This window comes from Danio rerio, chromosome 12, assembly GCF_049306965.1.
Source record: "Danio rerio strain Tuebingen ecotype United States chromosome 12, GRCz12tu, whole genome shotgun sequence".
Lineage (NCBI taxonomy): Eukaryota > Metazoa > Chordata > Actinopteri > Cypriniformes > Danionidae > Danio > Danio rerio.
In genome coordinates this window covers 50,751,645-50,777,500 of record NC_133187.1, presented here as the reverse complement: position 1 = coordinate 50,777,500, position 25,856 = coordinate 50,751,645, and the positions used below count along the sequence as shown (strand labels likewise).

General features: G+C 39.0%; 1 protein-coding gene and 2 long non-coding RNA genes across 4 annotated transcripts in view; all 3 read left to right on the top strand.

Moving 5' to 3' along the window:
• The window catches only part of sec31b (SEC31 homolog B, COPII coat complex component), a 48,792-nt gene extending 33,540 nt beyond the window's left edge, over positions 1-15,252 (top strand). For both annotated transcript variants that reach the window (XM_001921546.9, XM_068224841.2), the window contains 5 exons: positions 10,073-10,131; positions 10,815-10,940; positions 12,076-12,195; positions 13,513-13,584; positions 14,208-15,252. In XM_001921546.9, the coding sequence (XP_001921581.4) occupies positions 10,073-10,131; positions 10,815-10,940; positions 12,076-12,195; positions 13,513-13,584; positions 14,208-14,387 (557 nt within the window). In that variant the 3' untranslated portion in view covers positions 14,388-15,252. The remainder of the gene's footprint in view (positions 1-10,072; positions 10,132-10,814; positions 10,941-12,075; positions 12,196-13,512; positions 13,585-14,207) is intronic.
• A 943-nt stretch (positions 15,253-16,195) lies between these two features.
• Positions 16,196-20,311, top strand: LOC141376896 (uncharacterized). Its single transcript, XR_012388275.1, has 4 exons — positions 16,196-17,233; positions 17,275-17,603; positions 17,832-18,476; positions 18,906-20,311. It is a non-coding gene; the product is annotated as an uncharacterized lncRNA (long non-coding RNA).
• A 2,076-nt stretch (positions 20,312-22,387) lies between these two features.
• The window catches only part of LOC141376897 (uncharacterized), a 31,793-nt gene continuing 28,324 nt past the window's right edge, over positions 22,388-25,856 (top strand). Inside the window, exon 1 of the long non-coding RNA XR_012388280.1 lies at positions 22,388-22,520. This is a non-coding gene — a long non-coding RNA (uncharacterized lncRNA). The remainder of the gene's footprint in view (positions 22,521-25,856) is intronic.

Sequence of the window (25,856 nt, the reverse complement as noted above, 5' to 3'; positions counted from 1 at the left end):
AAAAAAAGTCCTCAAATGTCATAATTAACAGTTTTAATTATTTCTTCTGATCATGAAGTGTCCTGAACATTAACAGAACATTGAGTGAAGATTATGAACAGTTCTTCTGAACATGGCATCTTTTGCCTACTTCTTGCTGCCAGAGACTTGACAGCGCTTCTTCTCACAAATCTGAACCACATTTGTCTTTAGAGCGGAAGCAGTTGAGACCCTCAGTATGGCTTGAAGATGATCATCATTAAGTCTAGACCTGTACTTTGACTAATTGAAGTCCTAGGGAAAAAAGTGGGGGAACTCACTCAAAACTTCCATTCCCTCACCTAAAAAAAGGCGTATATATGTGTAAATAAAACACCCCCACCCCACTCCAGTCACATCAGTCTGTACCAGTCTGTATCTACCTATAATATATATAAGATGCAGGCTGTAGCTAGGTAGGTGGCAGGCTGCAGATAGGTAGCTAAGTGGCAGGCAGGGGCGGGAACAGCTTACCTTGGTTCTGGCCGGCGCGAGTTCCCTCCTAACACTTCCCGCCCGTCACAGCGTCTAACAAAGGGGCGGGGTGCGTGGTGACGTCACCGGCATCCCCGCCCCTTTGTTTACACGGCGGGCGGGAAATGCCAGTGAGAGCTGTGTACGGATAGAATCAGCGGAGCGGGGAGCGCTCTCTCTCTCCCCCATGTGTGTTTGTCTATATAGTGTTTGTCTATATATTGTTTGTCTATGTGGTGTTTGTGTATGTGTGTTTGTCTATATAGTGTTTGTCCATGTGGTGTTTGTGTATGTGTGTTTGTTTATATAGTGTTTGTGTATGTGGTGTTTGTGTATGTGTGTTTGTCCATATAGTGTTTGTCTGTGGTGATTGTCTATGTGGTGTTTGTGTATGTGTGATTGTCAATGTGGTGTTTGTGTATGTGTGTTTGTCTATATAGTGTTTGTCTGTGGTGATTGTCAATGTGGTGTTTGTGTATGTGTGTTTATCTATATAGTGTTTGTCCATGTGGTGTTTGTGTATGTGTGTTTGTCTATACAATGTTTGTCCATGTGGTGTTTGTGTATGTGTGTTTGTCTATATAGCGTTTGTGTATGTGTGTTTGATTATATAGTGTTTGTGTATGTGGTGTTTGTGTATGTGTGTTTGTCTATATAGTGTTTGTGGTGATTGTCAATGTGATTTTTGTGTATGTGTGTTTATCTATATAGTGTTTGTGTATGTAGTGTTTGTCTATATAGTGTTTGTGTACGTGTGTTTGTCTATATAGGGTTTGTTTATATAGTGTTTGTCTATATAGTGTTTGTCTATATAGTGTTCGTGTATGTGGTGTTTGTGTATGTGTGTTTGTCTATATAGTGTTTGTGTATGTGTGTTTGTCTATATAGTGTTTGTCTATATAGTGTTTGTCTGTGGTGATTGTCAATGTGGTGTTTGTGTATGTGTGTTTGTCTATATAGTGTTTGTCTATATAGTGTTTGTCTGTGGTGATTGTCAATGTGGTGTTTGTGTATGTGTGTTTGTCTATATAGTGTTTGTCTATATAGTGTTTGTCTGTGGTGATTGTCAATGTGGTGTTTGTGTATGTGTGTTTATCTATATAGTGTTTGTGTATGTGGTGTTTGTCTATATAGTGTTTGTGTACGTGTGTTTGTCTATATAGGGTTTGTTTATATAGTGTTTGTCTATATAGTGTTTGTCTATATAGTGTTTGTGTATGTGGTGTTTGTGTATGTGTGTTTGTCTATATAGTGTTTGTGTATGTGTGTTTGTCTATATAGTGTTTGTCTATATAGTGTTTGTCTGTGGTGATTATCAATGTGGTGTTTGTGTATGTGTGTTTGTCTATATAGTGTTTGTCTATATAGTGTTTGTCTGTGGTGATTGTCAATGTGGTGTTTGTGTATGTGTGTTTGTCTATATAGTGTTTGTCTATATAGTGTTTGTCTGTGGTGATTGTCAATGTGGTGTTTGTGTATGTGTGTTTGTCTATATAATGTTTGTCCATGTGGTGTTTGTGTATGTGTGTTTGTCTATATAGCGTTTGTCCATGTGGTGTTTGTGTATGTGTGTTTGTGTATGTGGTGTTTGTGTATGTGTGTTTGTCTATATAGTGTTTGTCTGTGGTGATTGTCAATGTGGTGTTTGTGTATGTGTGTTTATCTATATAGTGTTTGTCCATGTGGTGTTTGTGTATGTGTGTTTGTCTATATAGAGTGTGTATGTGTGTTTGTCTATATAGTGTTTGTCTATATATTGTTTGTCTATGTGGTGTTTGTGTATGTGTGTTTGTCTATATAGTGTTTGTCCATGTGGTGTTTGTGTATGTGTGTTTGTTTATATAGTGTTTGTGTATGTGGTGTTTGTGTATGTGTGTTTGTCCATATAGTGTTTGTCTGTGGTGATTGTCTATGTGGTGTTTGTGTATGTGTGATTGTCAATGTGGTGTTTGTGTATGTGTGTTTGTCTATATAGTGTTTGTCTGTGGTGATTGTCAATGTGGTGTTTGTGTATGTGTGTTTATCTATATAGTGTTTGTCTATGTGGTGTTTGTGTATGTGTGTTTGTCTATACAATGTTTGTCCATGTGGTGTTTGTGTATGTGTGTTTGTCTATATAGTGTTTGTGGTGATTGTCAATGTGATTTTTGTGTATGTGTGTTTATCTATATAGTGTTTGTGTATGTGGTGTTTGTCTATATAGTGTTTGTGTACGTGTGTTTGTCTATATAGGGTTTGTTTATATAGTGTTTGTCTATATAGTGTTTGTCTATATAGTGTTTGTGTATGTGGTGTTTGTGTATGTGTGTTTGTCTATATAGTGTTTGTGTATGTGTGTTTGTCTATATAGTGTTTGTCTATATAGTGTTTGTCTGTGGTGATTATCAATGTGGTGTTTGTGTATGTGTGTTTGTCTATATAGTGTTTGTCTATATAGTGTTTGTCTGTGGTGATTGTCAATGTGGTGTTTGTGTATGTGTGTTTGTCTATATAGTGTTTGTCTATATAGTGTTTGTCTGTGGTGATTGTCAATGTGGTGTTTGTGTATGTGTGTTTGTCTATATAATGTTTGTCCATGTGGTGTTTGTGTATGTGTGTTTGTCTATATAGCGTTTGTCCATGTGGTGTTTGTGTATGTGTGTTTGTGTATGTGGTGTTTGTGTATGTGTGTTTGTCTATATAGTGTTTGTCTGTGGTGATTGTCAATGTGGTGTTTGTGTATGTGTGTTTATCTATATAGTGTTTGTCCATGTGGTGTTTGTGTATGTGTGTTTGTCTATATAGAGTGTGTATGTGTGTTTGTCTTTATAGTGTTTGTGTACGTGTGTTTGTCTATATAGTGTTTGTCTGTGGTGATTGTCAATGTGGTGTTTGTGTATGTGTGTTTATCTATATAGTGTTTGTCCATGTGGTGTTTGTGTATGTGTGTTTGTCTATATAGAGTGTGTATGTGTGTTTGTCTTTATAGTGTTTGTGTACGTGTGTTTGTCTATATAGTGTTTGTGTATGTGTGTTTGTCTATATAGTGTTTGTCTGTGGTGATTGTCAATGTGGTGTTTGTGTATGTGTTTGTCTATATAGTGTTTGTGTATGTGTGTTTTTCTATATAGTGTTTGTTAGGGGTGTCACAATTTCAATTTTTAATCGAAATCGATCGAAATTTATGCTCAATTTCGATTATCGAATCAAAAAATAGAATCGTGGATGCTGCCACGCCCCCATGTCACGTCAGCTTGGCTTGCCAAGCGGGAAAAAAACAGGCTTGTTGAAGTGTTTGTTAAACTGCAGAAGCAGGAGACCCGTCGACAGAGCTTAAACCCTCTCCTCTTTCAATGAAGTCGCCGGTGTGTGAGCATTTTGGATTTCCAGTGAGTTATGTTGACAACGTTCGTGTTGTCGACAAAAAAACACAGTTAGCAAGCTCTGCTATGTACGTATTACGTACGGTTCGTCCGATAGACAACACCAGCATCGCGATCCTCCGCCCGCCCCCGTTGCAAATCCGCTGGCGAAAAGTTCACACTCAGGCCCTGTTTACACTGTCTTTGTTTTTAAATGGCATTTAGACAACGATTTGACATCCACAGTGGCGTGTGGCATTTCTGAGCAGCCTTCCTTCCTCTCTACCGCTGAAAATGCACATCACGTGACCACACAGACACAGACGCACACACAGCCATGCGCTCGAGACAGCAGGTCCAGGCAGTCAGAGGACTGCTTCAATCTTTCACTCACTTGTACTTAGTCATCTTAGCGAACACCTCAGATACTGTTGGCTGGTTCCTGTTGGTTGTGCGTCTTTTTTACCGACGCCATTATAACGACACAGATCACTGCCTATTCACGAGTCCCGCAGAAAAAGTGATTGACAGGTGGTAATTATGTGTGTATCTTGCCTTTATTCATTTACTGTATGATTTGTTTATGGGTAAAACAAAGACCATGCAGGTCAGGTAAGCTACAAATAATTAATTGGTTATTAATTAATTATTCATAATCGAAAATCGAATCGAATCGTGCCTTTAGAATGGAAAATGTAATCGAATCGAGGATTTGGAGGTTCGTGACACCCTTAGTGTTTGTGTATGTGTGTTTTTCTATATAGTGTGTGTGTGTGTGTGTGTGTGTGTGTGTGTGTGTGTGTGTGTGTGTGTGTGTGTGTGTGTGTGTGTGTGTGTGTGTGTGTGTGTGTGTGTGTGTGTGTGTGTGTGTGTGTGTGTGTGTGTGTGTGTGGTGTTTGTTTGTTTGGTTGTCTGTAGGGCTGCTCCATTAATCATTTCAGCATCCTCAGTATTGCGCTGTGTGTGTGTGTGTGTGTGTGTGTGTGTGTGTGCGTGCGTGCGTGCGTGCGTGCGTGCGTGCGTGCGTGCGTGCGTGCGTGCGTGCGTGCGTGCGTGCGTGCGTGCGTGCGTGCGTGCGTGCGTGCGTGCGTGCGTGCGTGCGTGCGTGCGTGCGTGCGTGCGTGCGTGCGTGCGTGCGTGCGTGCGTGCGTGCGTGCGTGCGTGCGTGCGTGCGTGCGTGCGTGCGTGCGTGCGTGCGTGCGTGCGTGCGTGCGTGCGTGCGTGCGTGCGTGCGTGCGTGCGTGCGTGCGTGCGTGCGTGCGTGCGTGCGTGCGTGCGTGCGTGCGTGCGTGCGTGCGTGCGTGCGTGCGTGTGCGTGTGTGTGCAATAGTCTGCTCAACTATAATCCAGACTCCAGATTGCACATCCTGCATAGCTCAGCTCAGAAAACATCCAATCTCTGGCATCACAGCAGAGTTTACCCAGAAGCAGAGGGAAAGTTTATCATTTCATCAGTTCCTCGTGTCTTTAAGGCCTGCAGCTCGGTCATTTCAGCAGTTTAAAAACTTTGTTTCCCTGTTTTCTTTGCTCTGCTGTGTTTGTTATCAGTTGTATTTTAAACATGATCAACTCACTTATAAAATCACCACACTCAATCTGAAATGAGGAATTCTGTCCAAGTAGAGGTGTGTGTGTGCGTGTTTGTTTGTTTGTTTGTCTGTCATTGAAGTGTGCGTTCCAATGCAAAGCAACAGGCTAAACACTCATGTCTCTTCTAATATCTAATACTGACTGCTGCTGCTGATTTGTGTGTGTGTGTGTGTGAGAATTTAAACAGGCTGATCATGTAGAGCAGGGCCGATGTCCTGCAAAGTTTAGTTCCAACTACAATCAGACACACCTGGGCTAGCTAATCAAGCTCTTACTAGGCCTTCTAGAAACATCCTTGCAGGTGTGTTGAGGCTAGTTGGAGCTAAAATCTGCAGGACACCGGCCCTCCAGGACTGAGATTGGACACCCCTGATGTAGAGCTTCATGGGTAATGATGTTTGTTTGACCTCTGACTGGGTGTTTGCTGTGTGACTGCTGCATCATTTCATGACAAACAAATTAAACTAAAAATGTTATGCTGGCGTTCCACAGTTTGTGGTCATGAGAATACACAATTTTTAGTTTTGTTTGTTAAAGGTGCTGTGTGTGAGTTTCTGACTCTTCTGAAGCATATAAACAGCATCATATGTGTGCAGATATTCAGAATCATGCTCAGTGAACATTCTTGTTAATCTGATAAACAATGCTGAAGTCAGATATTCTGGGTTATGTGAACGGCTGTCTTTGTTTTATTTAACCCGCCCAGTGCCAGTTTAGCCAATTATGTTTTTTAGCACCCCGGGTTGCCAGATGGTGGAAAACAGCGTATTTTATTCATTCAATCATGAAGGCTCTCTAAGCATGTGCTCGTGACCAAAATGCGCCCTCTGGTGGACAATAGCAGACTCTAAAATGAGACTCAGATTCAGAGTTCCACATGAGGTTATTAATTAGCAAATAATATAAATATTACAAGTGTAAACATTAGGTGAGCAGGGGCCTGTTTCAGAAAGGAGGTTAAGTTAAAACTCAGAGTAGTTTAACCCTGAAATGAGAGAAACTCTGGGTTTTCCTTTTCAAAATGGCAGGTTTGTCAAACTCGAGAAAGCAGGGTAAGTCGAGCCTGTTTCTGAAAGAGAGGTAACTTTAACTCAGAGTCAGTTGCTATGGTAGCTTACTCTGTGAACCTAACCTGGTCAGGAGCAGGGTTTATTCTCTAAACTCAGAGTTTCTGTCGGTCTCCTCCCCTTTTTCAAAAGCGAAGAGGTATTTCTCGCCTGAGCCTTACGTTTCCACCCACCTATGAGGTATATGCCGAAGCATGCTAATAGGACTTTTAATTTTCCAGTAACCTGGGTTAATCGCTTCTGGCGAATTGAATGCCAATGCAAAATCCGGTGCGTTTAAGGTCTGTTTTCTTTAAAAATGAGCGATCTCCACTAGCTGAGTGATATCCGATTTAAAGTGGGTCTCAGATTGTACAAGAAGCACTGCATTAAATGACATTTCCCCCGCCTTATCTTTATAATATGAGTATTTATTTTACCCCAGTATATTCAATGGAGCTTCTGCGTTAGCCTGCCGATTCTGACGGGCGAGTGCGAATAAACAGCGTTTGTCTCATTTTATGCTTGAGCAACCAAATAAATGCTAAAGTTTATTTAACTGAATGTATTTTAATGACATTACAACATCGATGCTGTATAAGGAACCGTATAAAATGGAAAAAAGTTCACAATAACAGCTCACCGGAAGTGTATCAGCATGGGAACAGCACTAGCTCGGCATATACCCTATTCTAATGCTCATTTTAGAGATGCGCATAAAAACGATTGACGGAAACATCATGATGTAGGATAAACTTTTATTCGATAGAAAAGATGTGCTTAAACTGCGGTGGAAACACTTTTACTGAACAAATTACAGTATGTGCATTAAAAAAAAGGTTTGTTATAAGAGATCATATGCTGATGATGAAAATGTGTGTGACTGGACAAACCAGCAGGCTGAGCACACTGTAACACATCTGACATGTTGTTTTGCTCATTGATTCTAAAAAGCCTTAACCATTTCAGTATCTATGTTATTATATTATTAATGACGTCTGGAGCGTGTTAAGAGCGTCTGTTCTCCGCGTCTCATGGTTTCAAACGCCCCCACGTGTTCATTGTGTGTCAGCATTGTTTTCTGAGGCGCAAGTACATTTATTAAACAAAGAAAAGATTGACGCAGCTTTTTTTTGACGCACCCAAGTAAATTCTGGTTTTACTGTTGATATTTGGTGCCTGTTTAATCAGGAATTGACAATATTATTCTCTTTGACTCGTTGGATGGAAACGCTGCTTAATTCGCACATCTTTTATGCGTTATTCCAGTTTTGCACATAAATTTAATTCATATATTTGGATGGAAACAGCTATTGCCTACATTACAGTCACACAAAGAACAAAGTCACATAGGAGAATGGCTTGTCCTTTTTTAATAAATAAAGCTTAAATTCACTGACCTTCAACAGGGACATGTAGATTAATTAGGATTATTATTCTTTCTAAAACTATTGTTTAGTTGTGCTTACACTCTTAATGTCATATCAGCCTCTATCACTTGATCAATAATAGAGGCAGACACACAAGTGCACTTTTACATCTATTAAAACTGAGCAACGTGTATAAAAGTGGGGCTGTGTGTAAAGATTTTATAAACGTCACACATAACATTTTATTATATTTAAATACTTTAAATGTAATATTAGGCATTAACTTAAGCAGCTACTGTATGTTTTCCCAAACTAACTGTCTCTGTTTCACTGATGCAGTGGTGTTGCTTTTCAAAATATACGCTCATATTTGCTATAAAGCCTGGTTTATAATTCTGCGTCAAGTGACTGGCGTAACTCACGGCGCAGGCAACGCGCGCAGCTGTGCATTTATACTTCTGCGCGCTGTCTCTGTTGGTCTGCATTAACACTTCCGAAATGCTAGTTGGCAGTGAGGTGTAAATGTTCCTCTGTGTCGAGTTTCTTCACTGCTGTTTTGCTTTTCCTGAACACTTCCGTGATGTACAAGTGGCTCAAACTCGCTCATTTTGAGGCAGGAACCGGCGGACGTGCAACAACTTTAACTATGAGGTAAACACAGAACAAAACTTTCCATCCGGAGCTCCTTCACGGGACTCCACACTTGTAAACAATCGCTCCATTGGGCTAGCACCATTCGCGCGGCTCTCTGTCCCGCCCAGACTCGTCAGCGCTACCAAGCTGACCAATCACAGAGCTTGTGCTACGCATCGCTGCGACGTGTAGTTACAATTTTTGAGAGGTGCACGACAGCGACGCCGACAGCCACGGTGAAGGGCTATGCGTCAGCGCCGTAGCATACGCCGGTGCGCTTGACGCAGAAGTATAAACCAGCCTTAACTCTGCATGAGCTGATCAAGTTCAGCTGGAGAAAGAAATGCTGATCTCTTTTTTTAAAGATGTTGCCATGTTCACTCGTAAAATCTGGGCTCCGTTGATAATGTCTTTTTATAGTCACGGTGCGCGCGCTTAACTCTGAGTTGGTCTACTCGAAGTTGATTGACCCAACTCAGATCAGCTATTCTGAAACCGAAAACTCAGAGTTTTTAATCTCTTGGCATATCAACTCAGAGTTCAAGTTTAAACTCAGAGTTGGTTGAACCTCCTTACTGAAACAGGCCCCTGGTCACAGTGTAACCCCGTGCCCTAACAACACGCTACATGACGAGATCCGCAGTGATGAGCAATTGGGCTGTTTGCAGCAGACGAAACACGACAGCCATTCAGAAGAGCAGAATATGCACTCTCTCATGAAATGGTGAGGTTTATCATCTAATGAACACATATTAAAGCTCTTGAACATGATTAAATGTAGATGCTGAATCACTGATATGTGTTGGTTTGAGTCTCAGTTCTAGAATTCAGACGCTTTATTTTATTCTCCAGATCTGAGCTGAACTATCTGCTGCTGCTTTCAGTAGTGTGGTAATAAATGTCATGTGAGACTCACATTATTGGCATTTCACTCTGAATAAATCACATGAGCTGTACCTGAGCTGAGCATTGCCAGTTTTCTGTTGTTCAGCTGAAACAGAAGCCGTTTCTGATATGTCAATTTTTGGTGTTGTTAGGAAAAAAGCTCCTTGTAATATGGAGAATACTCCTTCTGTCGTGTGCCGTTTGCTTTTATTTAGAGGACAATTTATATCAGCCTTTAGGCTCGATCGTCAGACTCAGTCCTGTTGGTCCTCAATCTGGCAACCTGCGCTTGCGTTTGTTTTGATCCAGGAGTGCAATACCTAGTTCAACCACTTGGTGTAAAACTTACACACTGCACCTTTGAAGTAAGTGAATTCAAAAGAGCATTTAATTAATTCAATGGTTTTGCAAAGTGTAAATATTGATTTCTTTAAAACACACACACACACACAGACCCCAAACATTTAAATGCTAGTACACAGACAGGAGAATCTGCAGACTCTTCAATCATTGCTTCAGTTTTTGTGCTTTTAGTATTTCAGATCTTCAGTCTGCCAGATGTGTTGATTGAAGGGTTTTAGTTCACATTTCTCTGTTATAAATGTGAGAATTAGTGTGATATTTCATTTATAAGTGTGTCCCTGAAGTGTCCAGACCTGATTCTGTGTGTTTGCATGTGTCGTTTTGTTGATTTGTGTACATTTTCTCTCCTCAGGGGCTCAGGATGGATGGAATGACCCTCCGGCTGTGCGTGCAGGACAGCGCAAGAAAAAGGTACAGTTTTTAGTGCTTAAGGCAGTGGTTCGCAAAGTTTTTTCATCAAGTACCACCTCAGAAAAAAATTGTCTCTGCAAGTACCACCAAAATGAGCAGTATTGAAATAGAGTAGCGCAGTAGGCCCAGTAAAGCAGCTACAACTCTGCAAAGTTAAAAAAATGTGGCATATTACATCAGAAATATAGGCTATATGTCATATATGGCATATTATATACATCTATTTTGAAAAATATTGAAATGTGTGTAGCATGTACATGGCATATTTCATTCCTCTGCGTACCACTAGAAGGAAGCCTGCGTACCACTAGTGGTACAAGAACCAGAGTTTGAGAACCACTGGCTTAAGGCATCGGCGATTCATTGAAGGTCATCTTAATGAGCATTTTATCAATAAACTCCAGTTATTATACACATTTTTTTAATAAGTTTTATATAAATTTTTCTAAACGACAGGTGTAAAATATGATTTTGATTTTCCTTTTTTGATTATTAATGCTATTTAATGATGTAAATGGTAAAAAAAAATGCAATATAACTCATCCAAAATGCAATGAGTGAACTAAATGTGTGTTCTTGTGACTGTGTGTATGTGTTTGTTTATGTATGCGTTTTTGTGTGTGACTGACCATGTGTGTGTGTGTGTGTGTGTGTGTGTGTGTGTGTGTGTGTGTGTTGTCAAGCTGCCAGAGAACTACACTCCTCCAGCACCGATTACAGCTCCAGTGATGGGTTTCCCAGCGGAGGCTCCAGTGCTTCAGGATCGTGTGCAGGTGCCACCCGGAGCCCCTCAGGAGCCCAGCATACAGGTCTGAGATCAGATCAGCAGAGCACACTATTCTACAGCACAGGTCTGAGATCAGATCAGCAGAGCACACTATTCTACAGCACAGGTCTGAGATCAGCAGAGCACACTATTCTACAGAACAGGTCTGAGATCAGATCAGCAGAGCACACTATTCTACAGCACAGGTCTGAGATCAGATCAGCAGAGCACACTATTGTACAGAACAGGTCTGAGATCAGATCAGCAGAGCACACTATTGTACAGTACAGGTCTGAGATCAGATCAACAGAGCACACTATTCTACAGCACAGGTCTGAGATCAGATCAGCAGAGCACACTATTCTACAGTACAGGTCTGAGATCAGATCAGCAGAGCACACTATTCTACAGCACAGGTCTGAGATCAGATCAGCAGAGCACACTATTCTACAGAACAGGTCTGAGATCAGATCAGCAGAGCACACTATTGTACAGCACAGGTCTGAGATCAGATCAGCAGAGCACACTATTCTACAGCACAGGTCTGAGATCAGCAGAGCACACTATTCTACAGAACAGGTCTGAGATCAGATCAGCAGAGCACACTGATCTACAGAACAGGTCTGAGATCAGATCAGCCGAGCACACTATTCTACAGCACAGGTCTGAGATCAGATCAGCAGAGCACACTATTGTACAGAACAGGTCTGAGATCAGATCAGCCGAGCACACTATTGTACGGCACAGGTCTGAGATCAGATCAGCAGAGCACACTATTCTACAGTACAGGTCTGAGATCAGATCAGCAGAGCACACTATTGTACAGTACAGGTCTGAGATCAGATCAGCAGAGCACACTATTGTACAGTACAGGTCTGAGATCAGATCAGGGGCTGGAAAACACTAGCTGTGCTCAGAGCCCATTAATCTGGGCTTCAGTCTAAGCATCTGCTGCTGTGTTTGGAGTGGCATAAGGGTTTCCATAGCAACTGCATATTAATATCCTTAACCACGCCCCTCTTTCTGTTAGTTTGCTATATGAGGGAATCATATACAATAAGAAAGCCCCGCCCCCTGCTCAATATTCCATTTCGGTTAGAAGTACATCAACATGCTGAAATGTCTTGGCAACTTGAGCTTCAAGCAGTGTTTAACTCCACCTGTGTGTTGTGTGTTAGTCCATACAGCAGCTTCCTGCCGAGCGTGTGGAGCAGAAGGAAATCCCAGCTGAACACGTGATCCTGAAGACCACCTTCAGCAGTCTGGTGCAGCGCTGTCAGCTGGCCGCCGCAGACCCGGTAACACTTTAGGGAGATACATCAGCCTCAATAATTATTCATGCACAAGAACATGATATCTACATGCATGAAGCTGAAATCACATGCACAAATAATGTGTAGTAACAAAAATGACCCACATGCACAAATGTATCATAGAAATATATAATATAGTATGTTTTGACACATTTTTGAACATAATATTTGTATTAACTTAATTTTATTAACTTACACTCACCGGCCACTTTATTAGGTACACCTGTCCAACTGCTGGTTGATGCAAATTTCTAATCAGCCAATCAGATGGCAGCAACTTAATGCATTTAGGCATGTAGACATCAGGTGAAGGCGGCAGTTCTGTGGGCGCAAATGTCTTGTTGATGAGGTCAGAGAAGAATGGCCAGACTGGTTCCAGCTGATAGAAAGGCAACAGTAACTCAAATAAGCACTCGTTACAACCGAGCTCTGCAGAAGAGCATTTCTGAACACACAACACGGCCAACCTTGAGGCGGATGGGCTACAGCAGCAGAAGAGCACACCGGGTGCCGCTCCTGTCAGCTAAGAACAGGAAACTGAGGCTACAATTCACACAGACTCACCAAAACTGGACAATAGAAGATTGGAGAAACGTTGCTGCTCTGATGAGTCTCCATTTCTGCTCACACATTCGGATGCTCGGCTCAGACAACATGAAAGCATGGATCATCCTGCCTTGTATCAGCGGTTCAGGCTGGTGGTGGTGGTGTAATGGTGTGGGGGAGATTTTCTTTGGCTCCATTAGTACCAATTGAGCATCAACGCCACAGCCTACCTGAGTATTGCTGCTGACCATGTCCATCCCTTTATGAGCACAGTGTCTCCATCTTCTGATGGCTACTTCCAGCAGGATAACGCAGCATGTCATAAAGCTCAATCATCTCAGACTGGTGTCTTGAACATGACGATGAGTTCACTGTACTCAAATGGCCTCCACAGTCACCAGAGCTCAATCCAATAGAGCAGCTTTGGGATGTGGTGGAACGGGAGATTGGCATCATGGATGTGCAGCCAACAAATCTGCAGCAACTGTGTGATGCTGTCATGACAATATGGAGCAAAATCTCTGAGGAATATTTCCAGTAGCTTGCTGAATCTCTGCCCCGAAGGATGAAGGCAGTTCTGAATAGTAAGGTGTACCTAATAAAGTGGCCAGTGAGTGCATTTTGTCTTTGCTATGATGACAGTGCATACTTTTCCATGACATTATATTTGTGTATGTTGTTATAAAGTACCCATGGTTCTGGTTATTTTCTTTATCTCATATGAAAACTGAACTAAAATATGAACTTTTGTTTCAGCAAACGAAACGCAAGCTTGATGACGCCTCCAAACGTCTCGAGAATCTGTATGACAAACTGCGAGATCAATCGGTGAGTCAGAGGAATCTACTCGTGTCTAAATAAAAGGTGCTTGCCATTAAAATAAACCGTTGTCATGCACACTGGCTAATTGCTGAACAGAGACGTGCAGTGCATGCCCCACCGCAGAGATCTTCTGATTATCACAGGTACAGTTTCTAGTGCCTGAATGCTTTAAACTCTCCTGAAATCCTCATATGGTCACAGACCTCAAAAACCCTCTCAAATGATGACCTTTCACTGCATGATTAAACTTTGCAATGGCTCCACAAGTCTGATGTGTTCATAACTGAGGCTTCAGGTCAGCTGTAATCCTGACTCAACATTGCACATCATGTAAGGGGACGATTGCCAATGCACACATTGCAATATCAGTGCCGAAATGATATTGAATGCACATCAAGAGGGTTTTTGCATTGAGCAACGACGCAAAAGTAGTGCAATGGAAGGCAAGAGCAGTACATCTGTGTGAAGGGATGACTATTGCAAATGCACACTTTGCAATATCAATGCTGAAACGATGCATCATGCAGGACTAATGTACATCAAGAGTGTGTTCGCATGGAAAGACAATGCAAAAGCACTACATCAGTGTGAATGGCCACTAACAGTGCTGTCTCTCTCCCCTTCCTCAGCTTTCTCCCAGCATCCTCGGCGGTCTCCACGAGATTAGCCGGTGTGTTAGCGCGCGCAGCTATGTGCAGGGTCTGGAGGTGCACACGCAGGTGGTGAGCAGCAGCAACTTCAGCGAGATCTCGGCCTTCATGCCCGTCCTCAAAGTGCTCATGACCATCGCCAACAAGCTGGCCGTCTGAATATAACAGTGAATACAGCGAGAGTTGCTGTCCAGTCTTTCGTTCATCTCTTCACTGCTTTCCTCCATGCCTTATTTATACTAAAACAAGCAGAGCGACTTCCTGCGAGAAAGGAAGCAGTGTTTGTGTAAACAGAGTTGCACTAGTTTTCTTAAAGAGACAGTTCATCTAAAAATGAAATTGCTCCTAAACTGATTTGTTGTTTTTTTTTGGTGATAAGATAGTTTGAAGTATGATGGAAAAATAGACATTTGATTTATTTTTTCCTACTATGGATGTCTGTGGTTTTTTACATTCTTCAAAGTATCTTCTTTTGTGAAACACAGTACAAGTTTGGATCCACTTTAGGGTTTGTAATTGACTGAATTTTCCTTTTTAGGTGTACTGTCCCTTTAAGAATGACCCTGAAACAAGCAGAATAAGAGTAAGAGCATACTTCAGCCAGAAAACACAACTGTTTGTAAAAGAATTGAACATTCGGTCATCAGATTAACCCTTAAAACATGAGCAGAATCAATCGGTTTCCACTCAAACACAAGCAGAGGCTCTTTCTTGCTTTATTGGTTCATTAAAAACATAAGCATAACATCTATTGCATACATTGTTTAATCAAATGCAACATTTTCCTTATGATGACCTTAAAATATACTGATTTAACTTGAGTTATTTTAAGCCTTCAGTTCAGTTTGGGAGTTAAAGATTGGCTGATTGTCATTAAATCTTTCTGTGCATAACTCTACACACACACACATGCAGAAACACAGAGCATTCTTAATCTGACGAGCTCTAATCTGATTGGCTGGCTTCATGAATGCACGCTTGCATTGATTAATAAACAGCGTATGTGGTCAGTGCGAAAGAAAAATATGTGTTTATAGCACAGCATAACTTCTAAATGGCTGTATTTGGGGATGAGATTCATGAGGGTGAAGACAGAAAAAAAAACCCAGACAGACGATCTGTACGCAGTTGATCATAACACTGTTATTGTGTGAAGTGTTGAAGTGAGATGCAGCAATTGCCAAAGAATGACTTTAAAGCTGGGGTGTCCAGGCTCTGTCCTGGAGAGTTTAGCTCCAACCCTAATCAAACACATCTGAACCTGCTGATCAAGCTCTTACTAGATATACAAGATCAGGGATGTCAAACTTAATTCCTGGAGGGCCGCAGCTCTGCACAGTTTAGTTCCAACACTAATTAAACACACCTGATCAAACTAATTGAGTCCTTCAGGCTTGTTTGAAAGCTACAGGTAAGTGTGTTGGAGCAGGGTTGGAACTAAACTGTGCAGGGCTGCGGCCCTCCAGGAATTGAGGTCTAAGTCCCTGTACTAGATACTTCCAGGCAGGTGTGTTGAAGCAAGTCGGAGATAAACTCTCCAGGACAGAGTTTGGACACCCCTGCTTTAAAGGGACAGTTCAGCCAAAAAATGAAAATACTGTCGTCATTTGCACACAATTGAAGATTGAAAATTGCAGGAAAAATCAACCATTGAGCTCTATAGTGTTGTTTCTTCCTGCATTCTTCAGAATATCTTGCTCTTGTGTTCAACAGAAGGAATAAATCACACATGTTTACATCCACTTGTGTGTGAGGAAATGATCACTTTTTATTTTTTGGTGGACTGTCCCTTTAAGACGGGTGTCAAACTCAATTCCTGGAGGGCCGAAGCCCTGCACAGTTTAGTTCCAACCCTGCTCCAACACACTTACCTGTAGGTTTCAAACAACCCTGAAGGACTCAATTAGTTTGATCAGGTGTGTTTAATTAGGGTTGGAACTAAACTGTGCAGAGCTGCGGCCCTCCAGGAACTGAGTTTGACACCTGTGCTTTAAGAGAACATTACATGTTATAATGAGAGAACCTTGCCATAACAATACTCAAACGTCATTTGGTGATTTCTAAGCACACAAAAAGCTGTGAAATCATCACTTCTGAACATCTGAAGAGTTCATTTTTATGGAAAACATCAGCAGAACAGTTCTTGATTTATTAAAGATTAGAAATCTTTGTACAAACGTTCTGTTAACGTTACTTGAAGGTTAGCTAATGTTCTGAGGCCATTCTTTTAAAGGGACAGTTCACCTTTAAATCTAAATTCAGTTTTTTCATTTACTCATGAATATTCAAATCTGTTTAGGTTTTTCTGTCGAACACATGAAGATATTCTGAAGAATGCTAGAAAAGCAGCCATTGACTTTATATATTGTTTTTGTTTCTGTTATGGATATCAATGACTGTTTTATTTTCAGGATTCTTCAGAATATCTTATCTTGTGTTTAACAGAAGATAGAACTCATACACGTTTACATCTGCTCGAGTGTGAGGAAACGATAAATCTTTAATTTTTTGGTGAACTGTTTCTTTAAGAGAACATTACGTTTTGTCATTAACTTTGAGAGAACCTTGCCATAACATTCTGAACATTCAAATATATTTTTTCTTTTTTAAAGTCCTTAAATTAGTAAAGATTAGAAATCTTTGTACGAACGTTCGGTTAACGTTACTTGAAGGTTAGCCAACGTTCTGAGGCAGTTCTTTTAAAGGGACAGTTCAGCTTTAAATGTAAATTCTGTCATCATTTACTCATGAATATTCAAACCTGTTTAAGTTTTTCCTGTTGAACACGGAGATATTCTGAAGAATGCTGGAAAAGCAGCCATTGATTTATATATTGTTTTTGTTTCTACTTTGAAAGTTAATTGTTGTTTTTTCCAGCATTCTTCAGAATATATTGTCTTTGTGTTCATCAGAAGAAAGAAATCCTGAAAGTTTACATCCACTTGACTGTGAGGAAATAAGCAGAATTTCATTTTAAGTGAACTGTCCCTTTAAGACAGGGGTGGGCAAACTCAGTCCTGGAGGGCCGGTGTCCTGCAGGCTTTAGCTCCAACACTAATCAAACACACCTGAACATGCTAATCAGTGTCTTCAAGATCAATAGAAACCTATATGCAGGTGTGTTTGATTAGAGTTGGAGCTAAACTGTGCCCTCCAGGACTGAGTTTGCCCACCCCTGCTTTAAGAGAACATTAGATTTAATCATTAACTTTGAGAGAACCTTGCCTTAACGTTACTCAAACTACATTTGATGATTTCCAAGCAAACAAAAAGCTATGGAATTGTCATTTCTGAACAATCCGATAATTCATTTTTATGGAAAGGTCAGCAAAACCAGTCCTTAAATTATAAAAGATTCGAAATCTTTGGACAAACGTTCTGTTAACGTTACTTGAAGGTTAGCCAATGTTCTGAGGCAGTTTATTCAAAGGGACAGTTCACCTTTAAATGCAAATTCTGTCATCATTTACTCATGAATATTCAAACATGTTTGAGTTTCTTCTGTTGAACACAAATGGAGATATTTTGAAGAATGCTGTCTTTAATAGTATTTTTTGTTTCTGCTATGAAAGTCAATGGTTGTTTTTTTCCAGCATTCTTCAGAATATCTTCTCTTGTGTCCTGAACATCTGAAGAAAACATCAGCAAAACCAGTTCTAGAATCATTTAAGTTCAGATAACTTTGGGGAAATGTTTGTTCAACGTTACTTGAAGGTTAGCCAATGTTCTGATGCCGTTCTTTTAAAGGGACAGTTCACCTTTAAATGCAAATTGTCATCATTTACTCATGAATATTCAAACCTGTTTGAGTTTCTTCTGTTGAACACATTAAGATACTCTAAATAATGTTATAAAAACAGACATTGATTAATATAGTATTTTTATTTCTATTGTGGATGTCTGTGACTATTTCTTCAGCATTCTTCAGAACATCTTCTCTCGTGTTCAACAGAAGAAAATAACTGTTAGGTTTACAACCGCTTGACTGAGGTGATGATGAGCATTTTTTCATTTTTTTGGTGAACTGTCCCTTTAAGAGAACATTAGATTATCATTAACTATGAGAGAACCTTGCCATAACGTTACTCAAACTACATTTGATGATTTCCAAGCAAACAAAAATCAATGAAATCATCATTTCTGAACATCTGAAGAGTTCATTGTGAAGGAAAACATCAGCAAAACCAGTTCTAGCATCATTAATGTTCAGATAACTTTGGACAAACGTTCTATTTACGTTAATTGAAGGTTAGCCAATGTTCTGATGCCGTTCCTTTAAAGGGACAGTTCACCTTTAAGTGTAAATTGTACTCATCTACTCATGAATATTCAAACCTGTTTGAGTTTCTTCTGTTGAACACAAATGAAGTTATACTGAAATATGCTATGAAAATAACAGCCATTGATTACTTTAGTATTTTTGTTTCTACTGTGGATATCAATGACTGTTTCTTCCGGCATTCTTCTTCTAGCAGAATATCTTGCTCTTGTGTTTAACAGAATAAATCATAAACATTTACATCTGCTTTTTAATGACGAGTAAACAAAAAGCTATGAAATCATAATTTCTGAACATTTAATTAGTTAAAATTTCTTTTTTAAGGTCAACAAAACCAGTCCTTGAATTATTAAAGATTAGAAATCTTTGTACAAACATTCTGTTAACGTTACTTGAAGGTTAGCCAATGTTCTGAGGCAGTTCTTTTAAAAGGACAGTTCACCTTTAAATGCAAATTCTGTCATCATTTACTAATGAATATTCAAACCTGTTTAAGTTTCTACTGTTGAACACGAATGAAGATGTTTTGAAGAATGCTGGAGAAAAGCAGCCATTGACTTTAATAGTATGACTGTTTCTTCCAGTGTTCTTCAGAATATCTTCTCATGTTCAACAGAAGAAAGAAACCTCTTGAATGTGAGTAAATAATGATTAAATGTTCATTTTTGGGTGTACTGTCTCTTTAAGGCCAGCATGTGTGTGAGAATGTGCTGAAGCTCTTTGTTATGAAACACAGGCAGAATGAGACTCTGAATGTTGTTTAATATTTGGCATATACAGATAATAAGTCGCCTGTAGTTTAGTCTCTGTGGTGAATGTATGTGGACGAGGATTATCTCTGAATGACTGATCGACTGCATTATTTTGTGCATATTATTATTTTCAGGGAGTTTCTGATTGGTTATTGGGTTGAAGTTTTCTATTGCACTTATTCATAGAGAAGCTGAAGCTTGAACTGCATTACTGTTAACCGTCCAGACACTCCTGTCCATGTTCTTATCAACATCACAACACAAATGAATATGATATGAATATTCAAGAGCCTCTTAAAGAGACAGCATGCCCTAAATTGAACATTTCCTCATCAAACCTGTGAGTTTCTTCTGTTGAACACAAAGCAAGATAGTTTGAAGAATGCTGGAAATAAAACATGCATCCAAAAGCAAAAGATGCTGTGGAAGTAGTTCCAGCATTCTTCAGAATATCTTAACTTCTGTTCAACAGAATTCAGACAGGGTCTTTTTTAGGGTGAAACGTCTCTTTAATAGTTCTTGTATGCAGATGGAAACATGTAAAACGCATGGAAATGTTTGTTGGAGTCTGTGGGAATATTATAAAACCTGTCAAGAACTTCCCCTGGTCATATTTCACCCCATTATTGAAGTAAAACTCAGATCTTTTCGTGGTGTTTTTGCAATTTTCTTTATTCTTAATGGTTAAGTCTTTATGCCAATGTGTTTTATTGAAATAGTTGAAATGATGTACAATTGTTTGGTTGATTGAGAATTTACAAGGTGCTGAGTTGTCATGATAATAATGTCGTTCTTTAAGTAGTGGATTTATTCAACATTTATTGAGGATTTCTTGACAGGTTTTGTGATATTCTTCAATCTTGAGTACACATTAACAAAGCAAAGAAGCCGAATGTAACCAAAGTTCAACTGGTTCCTCTGATAGATGATTTTGTTTACTGAAAATGTCCAAATCTGTGTTCATAAGCATCATAAAACTGATTCAGCAGAGTCACGAGTGAAGCTCTTATGCTTGAAAACACTTGATAAAATACATGCAGAACTTTTAGAAATGCTCAGCTCTTTCTTTCCAAGCATATCGTTTTCATTAAATACATATGCAATCATTAAATAATTATTATTATTATATAATTAGTAGTAGTAGTAGTAATAATAGTAATGTTAATGATAATTTAAAAATTTCAGCTTTTTTTATAATAATATTATATAATATTATAATATAAGCTTCAACACACATTATCTAATTGTGGTATTTATGCATATTAAATATTGTAAATGAAACTATTATAAATATTTTACACAAACCACTGGGCTCAAAGACAAGCAGATTAGAAACTAAAACTTCAAAGATTTTTTGCATGCTGCTATTTTAAGTTTGTCCTGTAGAGGGCGATAGAAAAACATTTGAACATAATTTCTAAAGCTTTATAATGTTAATGTGGGTATCTATGGTAGTGTTAAATATAACATTGCTGTTTTTTTTTAGATGTTTTTATCTTAGAGCATAGTTGATCCTGAAATCTCTAATTAATAAGGCATATGCATGCATTTAAAATAATTGAGGATGCTAAATCCATGAACGGAAGCTGTTTAATAAATTGAGCATGTAAAATAACATCTTTATTCACAATATAATCACTGATCATGCATATTCAGTTACAAATGCAATATATCAAATATCATTATATGCTTTTAAAGAATGAAATTGTTTAGCCTATAATGCAAACATTATTTATTAGTATTTAAAGTGTATGTAGAGACTCCAGAGATGAAGAATGACCTGCATATTATTCAGTACTTCCAATATAAAAAATACTACGGTAATTTATGGTTAATACTGTAGTATTTTACAGTGTTTTTACATATGATATTAGTATTTACAATTATTTTTAAATAAATTCAACTGAATACTCTTGTGCTTAACTAATAAATAGTGTAGTAGGCTTTACAGTAGTTTTTACTACAGTAAATGGTGTAATGTAGTGTAGTTTTAGTTAGTAAATTGACTAATTTGTTTACTATAGTTGTTGTAACTTATATTTGTTCAAAAAATGAAGTTAACTTAATCGATGTGTGTTGTTTGAATCCCAGCATTTTAGGATATTAGCACAGCAACAACGAAATTCTTTATTATTATGGTTCAAAAGCACTAAAGTATTTATTATAAATGACTTATTAATATTTTCGCAGGGTTTTCAATATACATATTAACATATCGAATGCAGTAGTGACTTTTATACACAGTAAACTCTGTATATTGATGATGTGTATTCGGGGTTTTCTCGTGTATACCTGACTCATGTGAGTATGCATGCTAAATGAGTGTGTTGTTGAGTTTTGATGGTGTCTAATTTCATCAGTTCACCGGAGAGCCGCGCGCTGATTGGTCCAGCGCGGTCATACGGGGCTTCTGATTGGCTCGCGCTGATCTGCTGTTGAATATCCCGGGTGGTTGTGAACTGCTGTAACCCGCGCCGTTATGACGTAACGCCGCAGTGACCGGGAATAACACCGAGCCCCGGGTTACTGTGTCAGTAGTAACACGCCAAAACCTCCCAATATATATTCGGTGATTAAGTTAATTAATATGCCCTTTCATATTATAATCGCGGTCTTGTAGACTTATATCACACGAGTGAAAGCCTGTTTAAATGTATTAATCTGAATTATACAGGAGTTATTGCTGACTCAGTAGTCTGGAAGTAATGTGAACGTGAACACAGATGCCTTTACATGAGAATAGGAGACAAGTACAAACATGAGGCTGATTTGGGACATGTAAGCCGCTGTTATGAAGACTATAACAGCAGAAAAACATGTTGTTTAATGAATTAACTGTATTTCAAAGCAGGATTCTCATATATTATGGTGCTATATGTGCATATTAGTTCAAATAATACACTCAAAGATTATCAATAAGGCTAAATTACAAAAAAAAAAACTCGAGAGTTGGATGAAAGGTTAGTTTTGTTGATACTGTTATTCATAATTGACTGTAAATTAATTATACATTCCTTATGTGGGCTTACACAGTTTAAAGAAAATGAAAGGGGAATGCTTTAAATTGACTCTCAATTGGAATAAGGAACTATTAAGGTGTATTTCACTCCTATCTGCTCTCGTTGTATGGCTTTATTGACGTTTATTTTTCATGGCGGGAAATAAACGCTTGAAACGTGACGTGGAACTCGCGTAGTGTTATCAGGATCCTCAACGGACGGAACATCGACGAAACCGAAACACGTCGATTCACAGCGAAAGGTTTGTTAATTGTGAACGTATTTATTATTATAAACGTAAGTTACACATATGTTATGTACTAGTATTTGTTTTTAAACGGTGGTATAGTTGATGGAAGAGATTGACGTTTGGCTTAGTCCAAATGAGCTGCTGAGGCAATCTTTAAAGGGATAATTCACCAAGAAATTAAAGTTACTTCATCATTGACTCTCCCTCATCTGGTTTAAAACCTTTATGAGTTTCTCAGTTAAACACAAAAGAAGATATTTTAGAGAAAGCTGATTGTTGGGGGTGGGATACATTGACTTCCATGGTGGCCTAGCTAGGGGGGGAATACTATGGGTCACAACAAACCAGCATTTTCCAAAATTTTGTTAAGTTTTAGGTGAACTATCATTATAACAGATGTATTAAAAATCATACCAACTGACTAACAACTAACTGTTCAATCTAAAGCTTTGGAAATTGAAGGGACCACTCCAAAATTCTCACTTACTCCTGGATTTATTTATTAGACATGGTGGGTATAGGCCCACACAGAATCTGCACGTGCATAAATCCGCATATTTTAGCCTATCATTGAGTCTATTTATTTATTTGTGTAAATTTACATTCATTATATATATATATATATATATATATATATATATATATATATATATATATATATATATATATATATATATATGAGCAATATCACACGAGTAGCAGTGTGATATGACTGTATATCAGCACTGATGGGAGGCGTGCATTGCCTTAGCTTAACACCAGTGCTGATATACAGCCATATCACACTGCTATGAGTGTGATATTGCGTTTATACAACAGTTCAACATCACAATCCTGTATATAAATAATAAAATCAAACACGGATAGTCTAAAAACCATTTTTTTTTTAAATTAGGAACTACTTTCTTCCGCCATTCATTCACATATATATATAAAACTTATAAATTAATTTCAGAATTGTTATTGACTATAAAAATGTGTACATTAGATTTATTTACAACAGTGTTTCTCAACCATGTTCCTGGAGGTCCACCAACACTGCATGTTTTCATAAGTATCTGGATGCAGCCTTTATGATGCAAGCTGAGATTGCATCATAAGTGACGTCACTGTGATGGGTGGGGTAAGTTGAGCGCAGTAACAAGCATTGATGCAGCTCTGATTGCATTGCACCGAGTCTAACCCTAACACTGATTTACAATACAGTTTGTAAAGTAATATTTTCTGTCCTTCCATAGACATATTCTCAATGGATAAGTGGATCTAGATTGATTTGCATTGTAAACAATGAAGTAAAAAGCTATTCTTTTTATTTTGTGTATTATGTTTTTAGTTATGAAACTCCCCAAATAATCCCTAAAACATAAATATGCTGATTTTTTACATAATTCTCAGCAGAAATGTAAAAAAAATGTCTGCAGATTCTGTCTGGCCCTACACATTAAATAATAGGTTAATAGGTAGTATAACTTATGTTGTTGCATGCCTCTTTTTCTTTTTATAGCTCAAGGGTTACATCTCTGGTGTCATTTTACAATGTGCGAGGTCCTCAGTTGCTTTGAATGAGAAATCTTTGGCGTCAAAATGCTGACACGAAAGGCATCGGCAATTTTATCTTTATAATTAAAATACATACTGGGTGATATTTTTGCTGTTAGGGGCATGAATTTTTCTAAAATAAACATTTATTTTTTTGCTTATGTTACACTATGAACTCTAGGGCGGCACAATATTGGGAAAATCAGATTTTGTAATATTTTGTTTTTCAGAGACAAATATTGCGATATGAATACAATTTCACAGGACGGTTTGAAAAGCTCTATTTGAAAGTTTTTTTTGAAGGTCGCTGGTTCAAGCCTCGGCTGGGTCAGTTGGCATTTCTGTGTGGAGTTTGCATGGGTCCAAAGACATGCGGTACAGGTGAATTGGGTAGGCTTAATCGTCCGTACGAGTGTGTGTGTTAATGTGTGTGTGGATGTTTCCCAGAGATGGATTGCAGCTGAAAGGGCATCCCCTGCGTAAAAATGTGCTGGATAAATTGGCGGTTCATTCTGCTGTGGCGACCCCGGATTAATAAAGGAATAAAAGCATTCTTTAAAATATCTTGTTTGGTGTTCAACAGAATAAAGAAGCTCAAACAGGTTTGGAACCACCTGAGGGAGAGTAATCAGTGAGTAAACTTTCACTTTATAGTGAACTGTCCCTTTAACTCCACCGATGTTGGTATTGTGTTGTCTAAAATTTAATACGAACATGTCTGAAAACATGACAGAAATGCCCTAAATTACTTTATTTTATCTGTTATATTTGTTCAGCGCGGTGGCGCAGAAGCTGGTTTGTGTCCCGGCTGGGTCAGTTGGTGTTTCTGTGTGGAGTTTGCATGTTCTCCTCATGTTGGCGTGGGTTTCCCACAGGTGCTCCGGTTTCTTCACCAGTCCAAACACATATGCTATAGACTAATTACCAACCTACGTCACACATGACGTCACGCGGGTCCCTGGTTGCAAAAAAAAAGGCAGGCTGCAATAGGAAAGATTTCATGTTGTGTGGTAAGATGCCAAAAATAGAAAACTTAACTTTTATCATACACCACACTGCTTTAATGCTAACTGCAGACGTCTTTGGCTAAAAGGGAGCTGAATGAAGTGAGGAGCTAATTAGAAATGCTGGACTCTGCAGTTGTCATGTCATATCAGGTAAGTTGACGCTATGCTGAATCAGACACATCACTCGCTTTTGATTGCAGCAAAAGCTGTTACACAGGTGAATTAAACTGCCGACACTAAATGCTAAGAATGAAACGTGAAAGTGTAAGTTACTGAGGTAAACTGGGTTTTATATTCACTGGGGATGTAACAATATTGTAAATACCGTCATACCGCAATAGTAATTATTTTCAATATTACCGCATGACTCAATAAAACTATATTTCTGAGAAAAGTTTGCTCAGGAGAATGAAGCGAACGGGAGGTAGCGGGAACTACAATTCCCATCAGCCCAGGCGTGGCCATCATCCTTTGCGGTCTGTTGTCACTACAGATCCAGTAATGCGGTAATGCAGTGTGCTGCTAGTAGCGGGGAAGAACAAGAGCTGGAAATGATCGAACCTAAAGGGTTTTAAATTGGATGTGTGGAAGCATTTCGGTTTCTTTCTGAAAAGATACGAAAAAGGAGAAAAGGTGACAGACAAAGACAAAAACAGTATGCAGGCACTGCCAGACTGTGGTGAAATATAAGTCGGGGAATACGACTACAAACAGTCATGGGGACTGCAGAACACAGCACACTGTTCAGATTGATGCAGACATTGACTTGTACCGCAAAGAGACCTCTGTCTCACTCATGGTT